The following is a 20,405-nucleotide window of genomic DNA, read 5'->3' as shown; positions in this document are numbered from 1 at the left end:
GCCATATCAATCATAGCACACCCATACAGGATGAGCACCAAAATAAATTATTTTCCATCGGCCAATATGCATTTTAGGGAAATTTTGATATCAGAACATCCCAAAAACACAAAAAGCGAGACATAATTAGTCATTTATTTAATCTAATCACACCTCTAAGCTGTTTCAGTAGTGACCTGTAAATAAAACAACATGCACAATGTTCTCCAGGCAAATCAAGCTGACATAAGGAATGACAGGCCTCTTGTTTAACATGATGTAGATGTTTTATTAAAAAATTAAAAATAACAATTTCAGGGACATACAAGAATAAATTGATTTATTGATTAAAACTTATACTATACACATACAGATATGTTAACTAACTAACTAACAAACAAACACATGAGGTTCTGTCCTTTGGCTCTGGCTGGTCTGGAAAGTAGCAGCAATCAAATTGGAGCTGTTTTTTCCCCATCAAATTCATATTTGCCACTGTAAACACTTAAAAAAAAACTTTGATTGTAAAAATCGATGCCGCAGCAGCATCATGTGCAAAATCACAAACAGCGGAGTTAAGAAATCTATTTACTTTGCCCGTTTTTCCACTGAATATACTGAATATAAATAATGTACATGAGTTAATACTCTCTATGCTGTCCTTTTCTTTTTCAAGTCTTATTTTCCCCCGTCCACAAAGTAGACCTGGAAATGATCTGTTCTTGTTCTTGACGTGGATTTCTTTCACTCTACGAATTTGATTCTCCTTCAAACCACTCCAATATAGCCTCTTTGTTCTCGCCGACCCACTCGATGTTGACTCTGGTTTGCTCTATGGCCTGTTCCACCATCCTGGTGGCAGAACCCAGAGTGTAGTCACTGGCAAACCGCTGCAGCTGCATGAACAAAAACAGATGATAAAGCGATGTTAGGGCAATACTCGTATAAAGGAGCACACTGCTTTATACCAAAGAAGAGGAAACACACAAGCCTGATGCACTAATAATGACACACTGTCCTCATAATTAAGAGAAAATATACATAATCGTAATACATTGCTACAGTCATTTACTCTTCATCAGATACGCAAAGAACAAAAGCAGAATTAATCAATAATCCTCCTGAGTGTTGCCTGTGTTGCCAGAGCCTGATTACTCTGATTATTCCTTATTCATCTTTATCACTGAACTCACTTGTTGTCCAAATACTATTAAAAACACATCAGGGACACACACCCTAATCCTGGGACATGATCCTTCATCACTGGGAACACACACATTGTAGTTCATTTTGACCCCGACTCATACACATAACACACGCCCTCGTGCTGCAGGAACTATTGACAATTAATGACTGACAATGTACAAAAGGTTATTCCCGGTTGAGTGACAATTTGCTAAAAAAAAAAGAGAAAAGAAACACAAAAGAACATGACTAAATGATGTGTTTTGAACATCTGGACAACAATTAGAGGTCAGGCTTTGAGTTCACAAAGAAATACTCATTGGATCAGTTCATGTTCATTTTAGTTTACATTGTGAAAGATATTAAATGTAATCACCCTCAATGAATTACTCTAAAATAATGTTTTCTAGGTCTATAAATGAGAATTGAATATGTTTAATTTTAAAATATTTGTAAGTCAAATAACACATTCTCCGAGCTGCGCTTCATCTTGCTGGCGGATTGTAGCCTACAGTGACTCGGTATCGGAAAGTGACGAGCCACGCTAGCTTGTTAGCATGCTAACTTAAGGAGTAGGAGGAAAAGAAAAGAGGTGCTGCTTTCAAAGCTTTGGTGAGTACAGGAATAAAGTTTGACATCCTTTTTTTTTTTTTTAAAGTATATTTTTTGGCTTTTTATGCCTTTATTAGATAGGACAGTCGAGAGTGTGACAGGAAACAGGAGGCAGAGAGGAGGGGAATGACACGCAGGATAGGGCCGTCCGACGCGGGATTCGAACCGGGGCCGCCTGCAGGGAGGACTATAGCCTCAACATATGGGGCGGGTGCTCTACCAACTGAGCTAAACACCGCCCCAACCCTGATTTACTCCTTAAACTCACAATGTTTCTTCTCGTAAACAGCTGCTAATGCTAATGCTAGCTAAGCAGCTACCCTACAGCATAATTTACAAACTGCTCTGTTGAAGAAAAAAAGACTGAGCAAGAGTATTTCTGAGTTAGGCCATGTCTCATCTCAACAGGTAAAAAGTCAGAAACTCCTGATGACAGATGGACTGATGATAAGATATCAGGGTGTAGCCTATTGGTGTTCATCAATAATTGGTGCTTGGCTGGTTACCAATCATCCTGTTTGACGTCAATCCGCGCTGTGTTATCATGTTTATATGATAAAACATGAGTAATTACCTCCTCCAGTTCAAACTGTGTTGAGAACCGGCTGGTCACTCCCGCCATCAGCCCAATTTCACCCCTGTCAGCACAAAGAAAGACATAAAGCAAATTATTAGGAACAGCTTTCAGTGTGAGGCAACAGCAGCAAATGGATTACAGATAAATAAACACCTCTCTATAGGAATTTCAACACAAACTGAATATTAGAAGCAGATAGATGTAATCTAGAATAAACTGGGATGTGTTTTTATTCATACGAACAAGCCTTAATAGACATAATGTGTATTTATAAGAGGATAAATCCCTGCTGGTTGCTTGATTAAGATCAATCTCAGGTGTCTCTGTTTGCTCATGAAATGAAACCCAGTCTATTTTAGTTTATCTAAACTCTGATAAGTGATCAGTCAGGCTTCCTGGTAACGACGCAGACCGTGAGGTTTTTATGAAGGTGTGTGAATGATAAGGACTGATTAAATGAGAGGAACCTTTGTACTTGACGATACAAACACCATTGTTGTCTTCTTTTTATGGAGGCTGCTTGTTTATTGAAATGTCTTCAATTGACCATTGGTCTATCTGTAACTCATCAGCACATCAGTTCCTTGACTACACCAACAACATTCACCAATCACGACACCATAGGTTTGCGTGCTACTGCTTTATGAACCCGAGTCTGCCACCATATTTGCAGATATTATTGCCTTAATCACGTGGCTGTGCAATCAGTGTTTTATTGTGTGGCTGTGTAATCAATGATTATTGTGTGGCCAACTCTGATACTAGAGACGCAAACATTTAAAGCTGTATAATTCATTGTTACCGTAGGTTGTTTTTTTTTGCTGACTTTGGTATTATTGATAAGCCACAAAATTAAACCCAGTTACTGGTTAACTTGGATTAGTTGTAATTTATGCCCTTAAGGCAAAAAACAAAACAAAACAGAGATGTGATGGGTTTCTGTTAAAGGGATAGTTCAACATTTCGGCAAATTGGCCCATTGCCATAATCCCTATAGTTTTAGGAGTAGGTTCGTTACCTTTAATTGTCGGTGCAAGCTATTTTTAGAACGGCGGAGCAGGGCCGTGAGCTGCTCAGAGCTACGCTACGGAGGCTCATGGAATTTGGTTTCCCTCATCAAACTCATCAAATACACAATCCAACAACTCCAATACGCTCTGGTGGACAAGTTGTGACCTGCATTCACCACGCTATGAGATAATAACAGAACGTTACGAGACAGAGTTGTTTTCAAGGTAAATTCATGTATAAAAACGATTAATAGTGTCGTGTAGTCAATCTGCACTAATCCATCTAAATTGAAAACAACAAAATATAGAAACTTTAAAATTAAGCAATGGTGCAAAACACTGCCCATCATCAACCTCAGACCAAAACTAATATCGTCATGTCTGCCACTTCAAATCAATACTGGTCAAACCCAACTGCACAATCTTAGATAGACTTTCATGAGTCAGAAAAACAGGGGCACAACCCAATGGACCTACCCCTGACTGAGATATTCCCAGTGAGCCCTGATAAAGTTCCAGGCCAGCGCTTGCCCTGCCACGTTCGCGCTTATGTCCGTTATTGTGGAAGCAACATCCATTAGACGTATCTTCTCAGGGTCCAAGGTGTACTCAAGTAATCTGCAAGATAAGAAGACACTGACGATTCACTCTTCACTTAATGAAAACTGTGCGTTTTTCAGGCCCTTTTTTTTTTTGCCGTTCTACCTGTTGAGCAGCCAGATTTTCTTGGTGCAGGCCAGAGCACTTCGGAGCTCGTCTCTCTCTGACGTGTCACTGGTGCTCAGATACTTCTCCCAGGCAAACTCCCACTCTGCCTTCCCACCATAGGCCAAAGCTTGGCAGTAGATTTGAGATCGCAGGTTGGGGTGGATTCTGCATCAAAAATAAACACACACTTTTATTACACAAACAGTTTTCCGAACTTAATAACTCTTGGTTTTCCCAGACTTGATCTTTTTCAGTCGTCTAACCCATTGTCTTGAACATGAACTTCTACAGATGTTGATGTTTCAATGACAAAATTTCTCCATTTAAAGAAAGAACGAAAGAAAGAAATCCATCTACATCATTTCTGTTGTGATCTTCAGGTGTCAGTATCATTTCAGTTTTTACCTTCTTCGGGTGTAGTTAAATGGGCCACTTGTATGTTTCCTTTCCTCTGCTGCCAAACACAATCATAAAAGAGACCAGGCTGGCCTGCGCTAGCTGGTTAGCATACTAACTTCACTAGAAGAAATTGAGACCTAACATTGGCGTTTACTTTCTACCACTGGAGAAAGGCTCTTGGTGAGTAACCAAATAAAATTTGACCAAGTTGGAAGCTGAATATTTCTTTTAGACTGCAAGGTAAACAGCTGCTAATGCTGATCCTAGCTATATGTAGCAATAATTTAGAAACTGCTCTGTTAAATAAGGAAACAGGAGATAACTTTGGCATTGCTATTACTAGCACTAGCAAATCTTACAAAAAGCTATTTTAATCCAACTGGAAATAATCTTGTTGAGTCTTAAAGTGAAATTAAACTGACGATTTCTGAAGTTGGACATGTTAGGCCTACTGAACATGCAGCATCACATACAAATACCACACACACATCTACATACAAATGTTGGCAAATGAACAAACAAATTGCCATGCATACAAACAGATGCATGTGTGTCAAAGTAATGAGCATTAAACAATATAGTAATGAGAGGTCGATGGGTTTGTCATTTAAAGCTGCATCTGGAAACATGACTGAGTCCAGTTATTGTTTTGTTACTTTCAGTTAATAGGACCAGGATCACACTCCTAGAGATCTTACTATTTAGTTTTAAATAGTCCATCTTCGCATGAAAATCCTGCCACGTGCAGCTTTAAAGATACCCACAATGCATACAACAGTCATAAACACATAGAAAAGGTGATTAACCAGAACCTACCTTTACAAAATCATTTCTGGAAAGTAAAGCTACAGAATATAATGAAAACTATTACAATTAGACAGAGGTTTATAAACCAGTAATTTACAACATAATCATGTCAGTTATGTGCGTTTTAAAGGTGGTAGAAAGAATCCGGTAATGTTTTTTCTTACTGGTTGGTACCGTTGGGTTCCATCAATTGAGCAAACTGCGTGGTCGCCATGGTTACACATGCTGGGAGTCCACTGGAACATGCCAGCTTTATGGCGATGCTCTGGCTGAGCCTTCGGGTGAAACACGGTAATTCAATTTACATACACATGTAGGCTACAGTGAGTGTACAGAGAGCAGATACTGTATAAATTAATTAATTCATGGTAAATGTAATGTAACTGATCTTGATGAAGATGAAAACGAACTTGTATTTTAAATGTAATAGAATGAAATATGACATAATTTGGCAACTTAAGATGGTTATGAATTACTTAAAGATGTGTTCAGTATGATGTGGCAGCTAAACTTACCACTTATAATAATAATAACCTGTGGTAAAATTAATATTTCCTTACTGTAGGGAGTGGTCCTCAGGGATAGTTGAATTATCTGTGTAGTTACTTAAGAAGTTGTACAGTACCTCCACTTGTTGTCGGAGGTAAGCCTGCAGGAGGAGGCATTTTTAAAGCAGAGTTTCTGAAGTACATGCAGTAATATACCAACAGTGAAGTACTGTAGTGTAACAAAACAGGTGTTTCTAAAATTTCCAATACATACCTGCATGGGTCCGTTCACCTCGGTGCGGTCAAACATAAGGACAAAGTACCGAAGGTTCTCCTCAGCGGCCTCCCAGGGAATGTACGCTCTCTCATTGCGAAGGAAGCGAGTTATATTCAGGGCCAGAGTCACGTCAACCATTTTGGCCCTGGGGAACACAGAAATCAGACTTTGATCAGATCAAATGAGGATGACAAATGAGTTGCCGACATGACCATTCAATCTCAATCATCTCTTTAGGTATTGAGACCAAACAACTTCTGCAAAGTGCAGCAAGTAGAAAAGATGTCAAAAATCAATTATCAGTGCAAAAGTTGAGTTCAGAGGTGAAAAGAGAAAACGACAACAATTAGAAGACTTAAAAGACTTAAATCAATAAATTTTGGATTAACACTCGATCATCATTGTTACCAATTGTTACTTCTTTTGTTATTGGGAGCTTGATTTAAAGGTCTTGTCACAGTCTACAAGTTTGTCTTGTATGGAAGGGGTTGTACGCCCTACAAGTCTGGTAGAGTACCTGATAGTGCAGCAAGTACTTCATGTTTGAAAGAAAAATAATTTTCATTGCTGTAGAAACCTGGATAAACAGGATCCCAGTGGACTGAAAGTGTCGATCAAAATAGTTGAGTAGTTCTTACCTTGCCAGGTTAAATGCATCATCAAGGAGCTGTCCTCTGCTCATCACTGGGATCAACTGTATAAAAAGATTGAATATTACATTAAATACAAGTTTTGGCTGTTTCTGTTTTGAGCTGTCCAGTGATCCAGAGGCTTTTCCATGTGAATGACATTAACTGTCTATCTGTTGGCTCAACGCTTTGGTCTACAGTTACGTGTCTCCGCAACTATTTGATGTATTGACTTTTTATTAAGCCATACATTTCCCACCAAAAGAGGATTCATAGCGACTTTATTGATCCCCTGACCTTCCACCAGCGAGTCGTAAAGTTTTTCACAGGCGTTCTTTGGTCCCCAGACCAAGACTTGTTCTTACTCGCGTTCACACGATTCAAGAGATTCCTGTATTTTCTGGTACAGATGTTTGTCTTCCCAACAGCATGGACAGGAATAACTAAGTGTTGATGCCATCAAATCTCACTAATGGCTCAACGTAATGACCTTTGATCTGCTGGTTGTACTTGAGGAAGATCAGATATTTTAGCCTGGATGAGGTGTTGGACCAAACAGCCTCCACTAGACACGGGATGTTAAACAGATGTTGATGACATAATTAATTTATAGGCCCTAATTCAGTGAACAAACCACAGCAGGTTTCTTAGTATTGTTGATTTGTTATATTCTCTGAGTGGGGCCCAGGCCTCTATGGTCTTTAGCGATCGGGGCGTCTAATCATCAGCACCAAGTTCATGACCTGCAGGTACACAGTTTGGACTGTTTGGATTAAAATCCCTCCAGGGCTCGATCTGGCCAAAATTAATTGCCAGTAACTTTTGAACCTTTTCACTTGTCAAAACATTTATTTCCCCTCGAGGTTCTTTCTGGAGTCAGGTTCAGTTGTAAGTCGTCTGGTTTCCTTCAATCACAACATTCAGCTGCCTTTTTTTCCCCTTCCTCTTATACAAAACTGATCCAATCTTCACAATAATGCAAAAACTGACTGTGTGAACCTTGCTGATTTTTTTTCTTTTCATTCGATACCCTTTGACTCACTTTCCTTGTGTGCCTTGGTTGTGTTTTGATTCGTGTTTGCCGGCTTTTTTCTGCATTTGTGTCGAGAAACCACTTGACTATGGCAAAATTAACAATCACATAAGTATGTTAACAATTTTCTCAATTCTGGATTAATGAGTCAAGGTTTCATTTCTTCCACCATCTCTCTCTGAGAACTTCAGGGCAAAGAATTCAGCCGGGCATCTTGGTGTAATTTTACTTCCTCGTAAAAAAGGCACCTTGTAAAATGGACAGTATCTAGATGGAGATTGGTTTTCGTTAACTCGTTGTCTGGCTCCGTACTCACATGTGGGTTTGTTAACAGCTGCTTCAGGAGTGCGTCCCAGTTCTCTGGGTTGTAATTGACTCTGTAGTATCCAGTACAGTTCACGTTTGCCAGGATCCAATCTCCGTCTTTAGAGTGGAACTGGTGGAGTGATACTGTTCACAAGACACATTTTGGTTAAAGACAAGTCATACATAACAAAAAAAAAATCATTGGTATGGTAGAAAATGTCAAAGTAGTGTTAGAACAAAAAGATGACTGACTTGTACTCAATCAAAAAAACACAGTGACTACCTATTCAAATGTTTTTGTTTTTCTCAAATATGAAACCAAAGTTGTTAAAAATTGAGTGTTTGGAGAAACGTGGAGCCAGATGCACTAAAAGAAGTGGGATCACGCTGCAGGATTTGGCTTCATTTTTGTTTCTCAATCTCATCCATGCAGCAGAATGAATAATCAACCCCTGTTAAAACCCTTTAGTGCATCTGGCCCTTATTCCCTCTGTTGTGTGCTGTGTATTCGGTTACCTGGGCCACTCTCCCAGAAGAAGAAAAGGGGAAATACAGTTTTATTTGACATGACTCTCATCGGGATATGCCACAAAAGACTAAATGGACAAAAGAAAAAACAAAAAACAAATGTCAAAGCCAAGATATAACAGGTACATGTGGTAACCCTAAAACACTGCATGGTAATTACAAAGCTCTGACACAGTGAAAAGTCAAAATAAAGGTCCAGTGATGTGTACCATCAAGTCTCCAGAGCTGTTCTCCTGTCTAAACTCTGAACCAGGTCACAGTGTTGATCTATCATTGAACTCAAGCACAGTGGTGTTATGGAGCTCATAGTTACAAAGCATTGCTTCAGAAACACTCCATAGGGCCAAGTGCAGTGATTCATGCAGGCCTGGCAGAAACATACTTGGTTAACAAGGTGGTGCTGATGTAATGACTTGGGTTTTCTGCCAGCTGAAAACAGACGTGGGGAAATTGACTCCTTAATTTTTTTTTTTTTTTGCGACTACTCCTCCCAGAAGGAACGTGACATGATAAAATGACATGATTGAACTTTGGCCTTTGGAGAGATACTGGAGTGAAGGTAAACAATCTTTTCTAATCATAGAGAAGACATAAAATTACAATGGAGGAAGAAGTTATGATTACTATGACCTATTTATGTGTTTGGCAACAATTATCCAGATCCCAGTGAGATGTAATATCATCTAAACTGTCTACAAATAGAGGGTGACACTGTCCAACTGTTGATCTGTGATATTGGTAACATCACCAAAACAATAACTAGTACAAAAAATTAAGCATCAGGAAAGCATTATTAAACACTTTCAGAGACTAAAAAGCTGTAGAGTTCAGGGAAACTACAGCACAATGTTGATGGTAAGATCATCAATGTAAGCTACAACCATCACCATTAGTCATCTGAATCATTGTTAAATTAAATGTAGCTTAATAAAAAAATTTAAAAAAAAGTAGTGGCCCCAGTAGAAACCCCTGTGGGACGCCACATTTAACGATGCACACATGTTGCTCCTCATTCACCTCATACAAGCTTCTTTCCTTCTTCTTTTCTTAATGGTTTATGTTTTAGAGGACGTAGAAACACTGGTCTGTGGTTTTTCTCATCTGCACTTCGAACATCATAATTTATCGACTGACAGTAGAGCACAAACCTTGATTCAGCCGTGTCATTGAAGAGGAACCGTTTCTGGGAGACCACTCCACTGGTCGTGTTGATGGTGACAACTGGATAACCAATCTGATCGGTCCAGGTGCTCATCACCTTGGCGACTTTCATCTTACCTTTATCTTCGTCTACAGCCTGCAGACAGTAATATTTGTATTCAAATTATTATTAAAAACAAGAGGTGGTAAAAATAATTTCAAAACACATCTCACGAGGCCTGACCTTCTGTATATGCTCCCACAGGTTCTTCTGGTCAACATTCCCATACTCATTGGCCTTGAGGTACGTCTAAAAGACACAGAAACAGACAGAGAGGCAGGTTTATAGTTAACACACCTCACTCTGTAGTCAAAACAATTAAAATACTGTATTCATAACTGATGCTGAAAACTGGATGGAGATATCCAAACACAGCTGCCAGCAGCGGAGCACGAGAGGATGTAATGATGAAATAAATGTTTTGCCGAAAACAAGCTTTCTATGATTTTTCTGGACACAGGCTAGCGAATGATGGAGCAGGTGTTGTAGGTCTGCAGAGGAGCTCGGGATCACTCTGACCGTCTGCACCATCCCACAGGGAAACAACTCAACACCCCCGGTGATTTTCATGAGTACAAGTGGATAAAAAACATTGTTGTGTGTGTGTGTGCTGCCTTTTTTCCCCACTGCAACAGACATGAACCAGATGTTGGAATGTTTGACTTCAGAGTAACAGTAATACGATGTTATTGTCAACAGATCGGATTTGGATATATGATGGAAATGTTGTTTATTGATGTGCAAATAAACTTATGTAACTGAGACGGAGCTTTTGTTGCATTAGCGATGAATTCAGTCCGGTCCAGAGGGAAAATCTGCACGAGTATCACGAGGGAATCTGAGGGCGGACGAATCAAACCTGCTCTTGTCTTTGTGTGTATGAAGGCTTTATATACGTCCGTCTACAACTATCCCTGTGTATCCAAAGAGTAAGTGGAAACCCCTTGATTATGTTGGCTGGATGTGGTTTACATTTCTTTCTTTTTTTCTGTTTTTTTGGACCAGGAAAACACAATATTATAAAGTGTGTGTGAGTTACGATGTAGATGTTATTTTTTCCCCCTCCTACTGCAAACTGAAGCATCAAATTAGAAATCTCCGGTGCGGTAGTTTGGTTCCCCGCCCATGTTGTAAGTCATGTCGTCGTCGTCGTACGCTACAGTGTCCACATCTCCTCACCAACAAACAAAACAAAACAACAACTTTGTCTTGACTGACAGACATTGAGATCAGTCTCTAGCGGTCCGGTGTCAGAGGTCGCCTCGCAGCTTCAGGATCCATGGAGATTTAATATCACTAATGTAAAAAAAAAAATATATTTTCCAACTTTTTCTATTTTGGTGTTTACACAAGGAGCAACTGGGGTCAAATAAGTATATTTCTCTATATATACATACATATATTCAGAGAAAATCTGGTTAAAGCAGAGGTAGAAGAACAGGATGAAAGCTGGTTAATCCAGGCCATTTGGGTTAATTGTGGAGAATTTATCTCTTTATTTTTAACATACATCTCTGGGTTTAGGTCTTCTCTCAGCTCTGGGCTTTTATTTTGGTAGAGGAAAGTTTCCGGGTCACTACTTCCTCCACAGGTTTGTTTGTAGCACAACTACACAACCACTGAATGAAACTGTTGCTTACTCTGATCCCCTGGTTGAAAACTCTCTCATCCACAGCGTCGGCCAGCATCCTCAACACACTGGCTCCCTGTAGAAGAACAAACATGCATGTATATCAGTTTAATGACACACACACACACACACACACACACACACACACACACACACACCACTGCACAGTATCAAAAGAGCTGTCCCCAATGTAACTTCTTGTCCTCACGCATCTGGATATATATATATATATATATAAATACTTCCATATCTGGGCAGATTCTGGTTATTATCTAGCCAGAAGATGTGGAAATAATGCTGCTGCACGGGGCCAGATATGTGCCGTTTACCGAGCCAGAAGAAAACGTATGGACTAGATTTATTTCACTAGGTTGATAAATATAAAGAGCTAAATGACCCAGAATGACTTGAGCACAAAGAGGTAAGAAATCAAGTTGAAGTAGAGCTTCCTGCCGGTGCTTGGGGAGGCACTTGATGCATGGATCAGAGACCAGAAAAGCATAGATCATATATAAAGCCACAGTTTTCTCATGCTGATCCCATGGTTGTGTGTGATTTTGCGTCGCACACTGTTTGCACAAACGCTGAACACAACGACTCTTACTGTACCTTACTGTAGGTGATAGTATCAAACATCTCAGCGATCTCATCCGTGGTCTGGATGTCGTCCGCTGGAGGATTGAGTGGGTGGGACGAGGCCAGAGCGTCCTCCTCAAAGGCGGCGTGGAGTTCGCTCATGAAGGATCTGTCTCTCTGAAACGGGCAAAGATAAGGAGGACGCAAATGTCACATGACTCAGGAAAGCTTTGCAACCAGAAAGAAAAACTTGCTTTAGTGACTTTTTTTGAAACAGAATCTGCAGCAGAAATCTGAACTCACGATGCTGAATGAAGGCTCGACGTGATCCACTGCCAAGTAGGACATGTAGGTGGCGAAGCCCTCGTTCAGCCAGACTTCGTTCCACCATTTCATCGTCACCAGGTTCCCAAACCACTGGGTAAGTAAACGACAACACAGAGAGTTGGTGCTCCAAAAACATCTCATCCATCCATCCTGAATCTGAATCTGAATCTAAAAAAATCCTCTCACAGATGGACAAAGATTGACGCCAGGTGCTTCACCCGTAAAATCGGCCTCATAAAACTATTTCATTTTTATTGCAGGGAAAACACAAACTGTTCTCTCTCTCTCTCTCCCCTGACCTGATGAGCCAATTCATGCGCGATGATAGAAGCGATCGTTTCCTTGAGCAATAATGAGGAAACTTCTTCGTCGTACAGCAGGGTTCCTTCCTGGTAGGTGACCAGGCCCCAGTTCTCCATCGCTGCAGGGGCCAAGTCTGGCAGCGCAATCTGGTCTAAAGGAAACACACACACATAACCAGATGTATGTCAAAATAATGATGACAGAGAATAATACAGTGGACTTTAGAGGGATAGTTCAACATTTTGGCAAATTGGCCCATTGCTATAATCCCTATAGACTTAGCAGTAGGTTCGTACCTTTAATTGTCGGTGCAAGATATTTTTAGAACAGCGGAGCAGAGCCGTGAGCTGCTCAGAGCTACGCTACAGAGGCTAATGGGATTTCTTGGTTTCCCTAATCAAACTCATCAAATACACAATCCAACAACTCCAAAACGCTCTGGTGGACAAGTTGTGACCTGCTGCTCTAACGACCCCTACTGCCCCCCCAATGTGAGAAAGCCCAGTCTGAACCTAACCTATCTGAATCAGCACCTGTATCTGCTCTGAACCCCAGAAAGGTTTCCCTGTCTTCCAAACCATTTGCTTATCACCCAAGCAGTGTTGTATCAATTCCATTACATGCCCCCTCAGCCTGCACAGCAACCTCAAGCTCAAGGTGCTGTGTCTCAGCCAGCTCCACTTTCATATGCCCCACCCTTTACTGGAGCTTTCCCCCTGCTAATCCGAGCTTCTCTTTACCTGTGGCTCCTGTGCAGCAAACTATGGGCTCCAGGTTTTCAACATGAGTAGAGGGATCTTCATTCCCATATTTCAGCCATGATGACCCTCATGGGTACTGCTGAAGATGGCTCTGACTTACTTGTTGCCAACAGAGGAACCTGAACTGTAAAAATTTCATATCCTATTAGATCAGTTACAGCTCCTCTCTGCCCGCCATATTGCCCTTTCCTATGCACATGATCCACAACCATTCATTATGGCATTAGCAGCCTTAGAGTGACAGTATGGTCAACCACACCAGCTGGCCATGAGAGAGATGCAGACCATTTTAAATCTTCCTAGAGTAATTTCAGAATTTTGCAGTCAGAGTGAGATCATTGGTGGGAATGTTACAATCACTATGATCAAGAGAACGCATCGTCTCAGCATTCTGTGTACCTGTGATCTCCCAAATTCATTGTTCTTTGCATTCTTGGTATTGAGAATTTAACGTTGTTAAAGTGAGACTCTCTAACAAGGATAAAACCTTTGATACCTATGCCATCTTAGATGATGGATCTGAGTGCACAATGTTGTTACCTGGATCAGCAGAATATCTGGGCTTGGAGGGAGAGCCTGAGCAACTTGAGCTTCATACAGTGAGGCAACAGACCGAGAAACTTGAAGGAAGAACCTTAGATTATCCGCTGCCTCAAGCTTAATTGACAGGGCTTTCACATCCACCACCTTTTGTTCACATTTTGTTGATCTGCGTTCATCATTGTTCAGTTACCAAAATAAAGAACTGATCCAATGTTTTAATGTGCACAGTACACCACATGGTTGTTCTGTGAGCTGGCACCACCACCACCACCCCACCCAGCATAGTTTCTATCTATCTATCTATCTATCTATCTATCTATCTATCTATCTATCTATCTATCTATCTATCTATCTATCTATCTATCTATCTATCTATCTATCTATCTATCTATCTATCTATCTATCTATCTATCTATCTATCTATCTGTCTAATTGAAATAAGGTATTGGGAAGAAATAAAATTTGTCAAAAAGTATCCTTAATTAGAAGATACATTGCAATGATTTAGACCTGACCATCGGATAATTGAAGCTTATTTACACCTATATTACTGTAGATAAATTACTTGAAACACTACTTAAGGGTTTATTACAAGTCTCTATGGCTGGCCAATAGTTCACACCCAAAGGAGAGGATATGATGAAAGAAAGATGAGTTCCTGGGAAAGCACTTTTTTCGTTTTTGAACAGCAACAGTCTATTACTTTAAGAGGTGATAAATACTATAAAGCTGCCAGTCAGCAAGGTCTATCATATCAAAACTTAATCTAGGGGTGTGTAGGAATAAAAAAATCACAACTAGAATTTGCCCTCCCAGGTGATACCGATATGTGAAATTTTGGGTCTTGGCCCAAGGACTAATAGGGATTATGGCAATGGGCCAATTTGCCAAAATATGGCAATGGGCCAATTTGCCAAAATGTTGAACTATCCCTTTAAGGACAAGACACATACACGTATGGAGGCACAAATATTACGGGCAATGTTCGAGATCCAGATGCCAGAAAAAATTAAACACAATTGCAAAAAAGAACCACAACACCGAGTGAAGCCAGAGGAGGTGATGCTCATCAGACCTGAACTATCCGTTTGTTTTTTGTTTTGGTGCACAAATTACCCCCGAGTCCAGAGACACAGTTCCCCAGATGTTTCAAACTATGACTTCCAGATATGATCAGACCCAGAACCTAAACAGGATATTTCCTGATGATTATTCCAGTGGTTTTGGACTTTGGTAACAATTTAGATTTCAGATACATGGTCAGTTTAACTAAATGTTGCTGTTGGGCGATTGACCCCAGTGTTTTCAGAGCTGTGGGGGATTTTTTACTGCTCATTGAGACCTGGAGAGAGGAGTCTTATCTGGGAAAGTCCTCTCACTGGGTTGTGTTTGGATATACGCTATGTTATAAAACCTTTTAGAACAGGGATGCACAATAACTCTAACCCTAACTTCCTGCTTCTCATAACCAGTGCCGATACCGATGACACAAGGACTTTATCTTTTTGCATCTACTTCAGATGTCAGAGAGAGATGCAACAAAATATTCAAATATTCATTCATTCATTCATTCATTACATTGTCTATATGATTTACATTCTCAACCTGAATGTCTAAATAAATTCTCAGTAGTGATGATATTAAATGATATAAAAATGAGACGGGTAGCAAACTGTGGCTTTGAGCATACCCCACTTTGTCACAGAAGAGAAGTTTCTAACATTGGTCTCTCTTACCCAGCGTTTTCTGAGAGTACTGTATCTCAAAAAACTTCTCGTAGAAGCTGAGGATCTCCCCGGTGATCTCGGCTGCGTAGTCGGCGTGTCCGGCATCGATGGCCTCAGGACGGGCGTAGGTCTGCGTGGGAGATAAAAAGAAGATGAAGCAACAGCAACAACGACTACAACAACAACAACATGGACTTTACAACATTTGGTCCACAGTGAAATACGTACATAAATTTCCACCCGTTCATGGTTTGTGGATTTTTTTGACGTAAACTCTGACACCGCGAAGGCGAACAGGTACGTGGACATGTTGTCCGTCGGGTAAAACTTGGTGTATGTCCAACCATCACGATTAACTTGGCTTTCTGCAGAAGAGGAGACAAGGAAAGGAACAAGGGGAAAGATGTGCTGTTATTTCTTTATTAGCTACTGTGTGAGCAGAAGCCAAATAAACACATACACCAGTTATAGTATGTTGTACAATGACCATAACTTTATTATTTATATTTTCTTACCAAAGCGTGCGTTTGCCAGAGCTGTGGTGTCGGCCCTGTGGATGATGGTCACGTGAAACACTGCCTTCATGTCGGGCTCATCAAAACAAGGAAAAATCCTCCTGGTATAAGTCGGCTCATTGTTGGTGACGGCGAGGAATCTGTATAAAGACAGTGAGTATTTCAGCAGCTCATATTAAAAAAAAACACATGAGGAAGTGATTTGAGCTTCATGATTAACTCCTCTGGGTCAGTAACAATGCAGGTCTGTGGTGCAGTAACTGGACTCATTACACAGCATTAACATCTGGGCTCTAATATTTATAGCTATATTACATATTAATTCATATACGGTTGGTGGGAGAAAATAAACAATGGTGGTTTTATGTTAAGTTGGTGCTGTGTTGTCCTATTATCATTATTCATAAGGATTTTGGAGGTTGTTGTTAGAGCTATGGGATCACATTTCTACCAGTTGGACCTATGTTTATTTAGATTTTAGGTTTCTTTGTGTGTGTGTGAGTGTTTTACTGTAGTCAAATGCTACTGGCTGCACAACAATTCGCCCCTTGGGGATAATAAAGATAATTCAACTTTTAACCTTTATTTTTATTTAGCCTTTATTTAACCAGGTAAAAAGACCTTCAGTGTAAAGGGAAACCAATCGGATTGAATGCGATATAAAAAAAAATACTAGTGTGTACGTGACAGTGTTCGACTTTTCCAACAGTGATTTGACCTGTCAACTTGAAATGAATTGGCAATAATAATCAGACTGCTCTAAATCATTGTCTGTATGACATTTATATTGAAGCAATATCAACATTTTATGATGTCCAAGTTATTGTTATGACTCATGTTAATCATCGTTGTGTTTATTCAAACCTACTTCCTGTTTAAATTATGATATTAATATAGTTAATAGAAAAAGGGTAAGTAGAATGATCTTCTATATATACGTATTTGGTTTTATCTGTTTTTAGCACCACACATCAAAGATAAGTGAAGTATTCAGGTTCGTCTAAACAGAAAGTAAAATCTTCATGTCATGTCAATGATTAGACTGATTTTATTGAACACAGAGTCTCATTCCTGATTAGTGTTATTAGATTTCAAGAGAAAGGTGTTTTCGTCAATAGTTTGTTTTCATTTATTATTTTTTTTACTCCATTCTACTTAATGTTGGGTTTTGGAAACAAAAGAAACAAAAAAGGGAAAAGTTTGCGATACGATTTCATCGTTTTTCCACCTCTTTTGTTTCCGCTTGTTCCTTCTCTGAACGGGAGTTTGACGTAGCCTACACCTGTAGCTACGTCAGTTCAATCCCCCAGAATTCATTAGGAAAACACGTTCGCTAACGCCGTTCCACAGGTAAGGCTGCGTTCAGGGATCACCTGGGTTAAACTAAACCACTTTGACCCTGGCACTAATATGTCCATCAGCACAGGTAACATTAAGGTGTCTATTAGAGAAACTGTATTTCTGTAGACTGTCCGAGACCTTCTCTGGCGGCCATCTTTGTTTATAGAGTCGGACATCAAAACCGCCACTTTTATCTTTTAGATGAACAGATAGCTACGCTCAATTGGAGGAGAACTCTACAGACCTGTTGTATTTTTTACAGACATAAAAATGTACGCATTTTCTGCACAGAGAAAGTTGAAATCTTTTGAGTTTAGACTTTTTTGATTTTTGATTTGATATTACTCACCTATCTGCGTTTGGATCGTCTTCATACTCTTCATATCTCTGGTCGACATAGGAGCTCACATAAAGCCCTTTCAGATTGTCTGCTATCTCTCCTTTGAATTCCAGAGACAAACTGTAGTTTCCCTCTTCGTCCAAACTTTCCTCCAATCCGACCACGAGAAAGTCGCCCTTGTCGTCGTGATACATGTCGGAAACCTTAAGCATGACGTTCTTGTCCTTGTTCCTCACCGCGGCGTTGGAGACGGCCAGGTCCACGCTGTGCAGGTAGATGAAGCTGGTCCTCTGGGCGCAGTAGAAGTTCACAGTGGAGTTTCCAGTGAAGAGCATTGTCTGGTTGGGGCTGGTGACGTTGACCTCCTCGATGATCTTGCTGTAGAGGTGGGGCTGGAGGAAGACCTCGTAGCTCCGGGGGATCACGTACCTCGGCAGCCGCAGGTCGGGCGGCGGCGGCTCGGTGGTGGGCTGGAAGGTCGGCAGAGGCGTGGGGTCGATCTCTGAGAGTTTCACCTTGTAGAAGATGATCATGGTGACCATGCAGGCGATGGCCGAGAGGGTCAGGATGACGAAGGCCGCGGCGAGGCCCTTGGATATGTGGCTTCCTTTGGGCATGGTGGCGTCTCCTGGTCGGCTGAGTCCCGGTGCCTGAGTGCTGGAGATGAGTCCCTGAGCTTCTCTGTCTCTGGTCTGCAGTGACTGATCAGAACAAGTCCAAGTCACCTCCCTCCCTCCTTCCTTCCCTCCTTCCCTCCCTCCCATAAACAGGGCTTGGCCTCAGCAATTAAGGGCCTGTGCTGAGATTAAGCATTAACTTGGGCATCGGCGAAGGAGCAAAGAGTAAAAAAAAACCTCTGTGAAACTGTGAAGAAGAGGGCGATGTTCGTTCGCTCTTGTTGTAAATAATCAGTCAGATTGTTGCTCCCAAACATCTGGAGCTGGTTACTGTGGTCTCTCCGCTAATGCAGGGGTTAGGTAAACCTCAAGGAACACTTACTTTCTCCTCACTCTGAGTCGGCACACACTCTCAAGCCCATCACACACACACTTCCTCACACACAGCAAACACCGACCGAACCATCACAATCACATTCACATTCACATGGTCATCACTGTCATCACCTACGACCGTGGTGGTGGTGGTGGTGAACTGGTCCTGAGTCTGTTCCCTTTCGACCGCCTGCCGTCATCCCAATCCACCTCGTCCAGGTAGAAACCAGATGATGATGATGATGAGTTCCAAACATAAATGGAAATACAGATCCTGTGAGACCGACAAACTCCCCGACTAAAAAACGAGAAGCATATGAAGGGAGGAGTGCTGAGTGGGCTGGATAAGAGCGAGAGAGGAATATACAAAAAAAAAGAAAAAGACAGAGAGAGAAAGAGAGAGAGAGAGAGGAGGAGAATAGAAGATGGAGTGATTTGGGAAATCATTGAATTGGTTGGAAAGCCCCAGCTTCAGGCGACCATGACCACCATGACCGTGACGACCAACACCACACACACACACACACACACACACACCACACACACTTGGAGGAGATCTCACCTCAGCAGAGGAAACACACACACACACACACACACACACACACACAACGGGGCACGAAATGGCAACGGTGACGGAAAACAGTCGCCTGAGGAGGTGACGGGTTATTTGTACTGAGAACAGATGTTGGAACAGTGAGATGGCACAACAATGGTCGCTCATCATCATCATCATCATCATGGTGGAGGCCACATTCCTGGTTTCACACCAAACATCATCTCTAATGGTTCTGACACTTGTTGGTCACACACATCTCCAAATAAATATAGAAATATAGAAATAAATAAATATTTAAGTAAAATAAAATAAATCCCACTCACAAATAGAAAACAAACAAGAAAACGACCATATCAGATTCCAGTGAATTCAAAAAGAAACTTAAATCATTTATTATGTGGAAGAAAAAAAAAAAAAGTCTTATGGTCCAGATGTTACAACATCTGTCAGGGTGTTCTACTCACACACTGTGATATGTTATTTCAGGGAGGATTTGTTCCTCAGACAGCAGGAGATCCGGGATCAGACCTGTCATTGGTCATATTATTAATATTCATGTTTCTCTGTGAAACGACGAGCCACGATGTTGCCACACACATGCACACACACACACAAGCTTGTAATGCTATCTTTGTGAGGACACTCATTGACATACTGTATTCCCTAGCCCCTTACCCTAACCTTAACCATCCAAAACAGATGCCTAACCTTAACCATCACTCTTAACCTAACTTAAACCTAATTATAATAACCTAGTTATTTTAAAGTCTTAAGGGGTCTGAGAAAGTGAGAACTGGCCAAAATGTCCTCACTTTCCCAAAATGTCCTCACTCTGATGGTTTAAAACTCAAACTGGTCCTCACATGTATAGCTATACAAGTACACACGCACACACACACACACACACACACATACATACAGACAGACTCACAAGTGAAAATAAAGACAGGGTACAATCGCTTATGAAGGATCTCGTGGTGATTTTTCTACACTCTTTAAGTTCTTCATGACATCGACCAAACCTCACGCACACTTTGATATATTCAGGAGAAATA

The 20,405-nt window shown here is 40.8% G+C and overlaps 1 protein-coding gene across 2 annotated transcripts; it reads right to left on the bottom strand.

Annotated features, from left to right (window-relative positions):
- Window positions 1-717: 717 nt before the first annotated feature.
- anpeplb (alanyl (membrane) aminopeptidase-like b) lies at window positions 718-18,505 on the bottom strand. Of its 2 annotated transcripts, none has more exons than XM_085780113.1 (20): window positions 17,812-18,505; window positions 16,122-16,261; window positions 15,835-15,971; window positions 15,616-15,736; window positions 12,572-12,726; window positions 12,249-12,362; window positions 11,979-12,122; window positions 11,380-11,445; window positions 9,913-9,988; window positions 9,687-9,828; window positions 8,527-8,606; window positions 8,021-8,154; window positions 6,681-6,736; window positions 6,040-6,187; window positions 5,838-5,926; window positions 5,442-5,552; window positions 4,069-4,236; window positions 3,841-3,981; window positions 2,351-2,414; window positions 718-875 (listed from the first exon to the last, which is right to left on the bottom strand). In XM_085780113.1, exons 1-20 carry the CDS (start codon window positions 18,417-18,419, stop codon window positions 729-731), a joined length of 2,841 nt encoding a protein of 946 aa, XP_085636239.1. In that variant the 5' UTR covers window positions 18,420-18,505; the 3' UTR covers window positions 718-728. The 2 variants fall into 2 exon arrangements, with proteins under 2 accessions (XP_085636239.1, XP_085636240.1); XM_085780114.1 differs by having other exon boundaries at window positions 9,687-9,835; window positions 9,923-9,988.
- Between the last annotated feature and the right edge of the window lie 1,900 nt (window positions 18,506-20,405).

This window comes from Trachurus japonicus, chromosome 6, assembly GCF_045865225.1.
Source record: "Trachurus japonicus isolate A0001 chromosome 6, Traja_1.0".
Lineage (NCBI taxonomy): Eukaryota > Metazoa > Chordata > Actinopteri > Carangiformes > Carangidae > Trachurus > Trachurus japonicus.
The sequence above is the reverse complement of the archived record's forward strand: the minus strand, read 5'-3'. Positions and strand labels throughout refer to the sequence as shown.